At 47.8% G+C, this 3,246-nt stretch overlaps 1 protein-coding gene across 1 annotated transcript; it reads left to right on the top strand.

Moving 5' to 3' along the window:
- The first annotated feature begins 1,088 nt into the window (after nt 1-1,088).
- On the top strand, nt 1,089-2,938 carry LOC101854666 (MAP kinase-interacting serine/threonine-protein kinase 1-like). Its single transcript, XM_013087484.2, has one exon. It carries the CDS (start codon nt 1,207-1,209, stop codon nt 2,731-2,733), a length of 1,527 nt encoding a protein of 508 aa, XP_012942938.1. The 5' UTR covers nt 1,089-1,206; the 3' UTR covers nt 2,734-2,938.
- Nucleotides 2,939-3,246: the final 308 nt, after the last annotated feature.

Genomic DNA, 3,246 nt, shown 5'->3' with positions numbered 1-3,246 from the left:
TCCTCCTTCTTTCCTATCAAACATCTATCGTCCTGATCTCTCCTCCTTCTTTCCTATCAAACATCTATCGTCTTGATCTCTCCTCCTTCTTTCCTATCAAACATCTATCGTCCTGATCTCTCCTCCTTCTTTCCTATCAAACATCTATCGTCTTGATCTCTCCTCCTTCTTTCCTATCAAACATCTATCGTCCTGATCTCTCCTCCTCTACACCTTCTATTTGTGTTTGTTGCTCTTTTGTAACATCTCTCATCTTCGGCACTTGTATGACCTATTTATGTTGCAAGTGCAGTAAAACTTTTACAAAAAACAACAACAACAACCCAAAAAACAAAACAAAAACACACACACATGAGTTACGGTGTTCGCCTCTCATTCAATAGGTCAACGATTCAAAACCTGACAGCGACAAAATCTGTTCTTCTCTAAGATGTTCTCCTTTCACCTCCTTTCCTGCTCTGTAACCACGTTCTGGTCGAGAGCCTTGGGTGTCCAGTGATGTCCAGCCTGTAGGGGAAAGGGTTAAGGATTAAGACGATACACCGTTATTACATCTGACAGGGAAAGGGTTAAGGATTAAGACAATACACCGTTATTACATCACCGCTCCGGGCAGTGAGACTGTGGGTAGAGGCGGGTGGCGAGGTGTGAAAGTGTCACAAGCAAATTTTAACAATGATTACGCAATACTCTACTCGCATAATAGTCGGGGCCTGAGAGGAGGAGTACAATTTTTTTAAATACACAAAGGCAAATGATTAGTTCCCTCGCCTCCAACCATCTCTCCTCCCCTCCTCCCTCCCTCCTTCCTCCCTCCTCCCTCCCTCCTCCCCTCTAGCCCTCCTTATTATAACGGGTATAAAACAGTCACGTGGATTAGGACAAAGGAAAAAAAATTGAAATTATTCCGCACAAAGACTGGACCGGTCAGCCAGTTGCAGATAGCGTCACTTTTGAGGCTGGACAGCGTGGAGCGCACATCTTTATGCCTGTTGCCTGTTGCTAAATATTGAGCGTTTTGAGTCTTTTTGGTGTTCTGAAACATTGTTGAGTGACTTTGGCTGGACTTTGAAGTTCCTGACATCTTGGCAAGACGTTAAAACGACAAGCAGCTCGCCTGTGGCCTGTGTATATCCGTGCCCTGTTTCTTCCCTCATCTTGGGCGCCGTTTGTCCCAGTCTTGGATCAAGTCTACCGTCTCCCACCATGTTGCCGGGATCTGGTTCTTCACCAGTCATGGAGTCTTTGGTGTTAGGTCAGAGGCAGCTCGAGGACTCAGCGGAACAGTCTAAGGATTCTGGCAGTTACAGTGGTGACAGTGTGTTCTCTTCATCAAACCAGGATAAAGCTAGCAGCAGTGACAGTGTGTTCTCTTCATCAAACACGGATAAAGCTAGCAGCAGTGACAGTGTGTTCTGTTCGTCAAACCCAGACACACGCTGTAATGCCAGTGTATTCCATACATCGAACGCGGATATAGCAAGCAAAGAAATAGAGCGTTCTACAACGAAGACAGATAAGGATATAACGTCCACTGGAACAGCACCTTCCGATTCCAGAAAACGAAAACGTCCACAAAATCACGGAGACTGTAAACGACGCATCACGCCAGAGGCCGGTACTGGCGCTGTGTTCCCTGCTCCCTACACAGATGTAGCTTCGTGTGACGTCATGTCTCCTACTGCAACCACGAACAACACGGGCGTTGGTTGTGCAAGAAATAAAGTATTCCCTACGGATTCGAAAAAACGAAAGCGAAGACAAAGAAAGGAACGAACGAATGGCGACATTTTCTGTCCGTTGTTCGAGCCTACGGGAGAAAAGCTGGGCCAGGGGTGCTTTGGCTCCGTCTCCACATACAGAAACAAGGAATCAGGGAAGGAATACGCCGTCAAAGTCATGAGGAACTGTCGGGAGAAAAGACTCCGTAGAGTATTGAGTGAGATCGAGATCTGTCGTCGTTATAAGAACTGTGAAAACATCCTGAATTTCGTAGATTTCTACAGGACAGGAGATACGTTTTTCCTGATGTTCGACAAAATGGCGGGTGGTGATCTACGAGCTATGTTGTCGTCAACGCCGTATCTGAGCGAGTCCCAGGCTTCACGAGTGACCGGCGCCGTGGCCCGAGCTCTCCACACACTTCACAGGGACGGGGTGGCGCACAGAGACCTTAAGCCAAATAACATTCTGTGCCTCACCCCAGGGGAGGTCACCCCACTCGCCCTGTGTGATTTCGGCGTAGCGAGTGAACCCCCTTCTCGACGTAACCCCTCCAAAGATGACATACCCAAGCCTGCCCTGAAGTCAGCCGTTGGCTGCCCGCAATACTTGGCACCAGAGGTCGCCGGTTTGCTGTTACCCACGTCACAGAGAAGAACAGCGCCCTACGACACCCGCTGCGACATGTGGAGCTTTGGAATTCTCATTTATGAAATGCTCTTCGGCTGTCAGCCCTTTGTCGGCCACTGTGCTCAGCACGCGCAAACTACGGTCCGCAATTGTCGGGACTGCTTCCAAGACATGTTCCCCAAGATCTGCAGCGGCAACTATTCCATCCCTACAAACACTCGTGAGTCCTTGTCTGACACTGCCGTGGATTTGATCCGGAACCTCCTGGTCGTGGACCCCCAAGACCGTTACTCAGCCGCCGAGGTCTTGAAACATCCGTTTGTGACTGCACACAGGGACGATGCCGTCACTAGAACTGACTGCCTAACAGTGTTGCCATGACAATCGTTATTTGAGTAATGCTGACACAATTCTGGCAGGAGTATTCCCAGCTACTTTTTCATTTCTCGGACAATAGATTTCTCTTTTCAAAAAGACGCAAACTTCGGACTATGTTACGACATCTACACTGATGTTGGTGTGTTTGTCTGAGTGTGAGTGTCTTAACTGTTTTCACACAAAAAATTATGTTTTGGAAAGTGTATGAGTGTGAGCATATGCGTGTGTGTGTATGTGTGTGTGTGTGTGTGTGTGTGTGTGTATGAGTGTGAGCAAATGCGTGTGTGTGTGTGTGTGTGTGTGTGTGCGTATGTGCCTGCGTATGTGTATGTGTATAAGTGTGAGCATAAGCGGGTGTGTGTGTGTGTGTGTGTGTGTGTGTGTGTGTGTGTGTGTGCGCGCGCGAGTACGTCAGTATGTATGAACTCTCCCGCGTATGTGTGGGAGTGAGTAAGTATGTATTTCTCTGAGTGTGTATATCTTCGCTGTTTTCACAATATTATGATGTGTGGATGA

Source organism: Aplysia californica, unplaced genomic scaffold (genome assembly GCF_000002075.1).
Source record: "Aplysia californica isolate F4 #8 unplaced genomic scaffold, AplCal3.0 scaffold00592, whole genome shotgun sequence".
Taxonomy (NCBI): Eukaryota; Metazoa; Mollusca; class Gastropoda; order Aplysiida; family Aplysiidae; genus Aplysia; species Aplysia californica.
The sequence above is the reverse complement of the archived record's forward strand: the minus strand, read 5'-3'. Positions and strand labels throughout refer to the sequence as shown.

What these genes read in the sequence shown, in the direction of transcription:
- LOC101854666 (XM_013087484.2), top strand. Translation starts at nt 1,207, where the DNA reads ATGTTGCCGGGATCTGGTTCTTCACCAGTCATGGAGTCTTTGGTGTTA.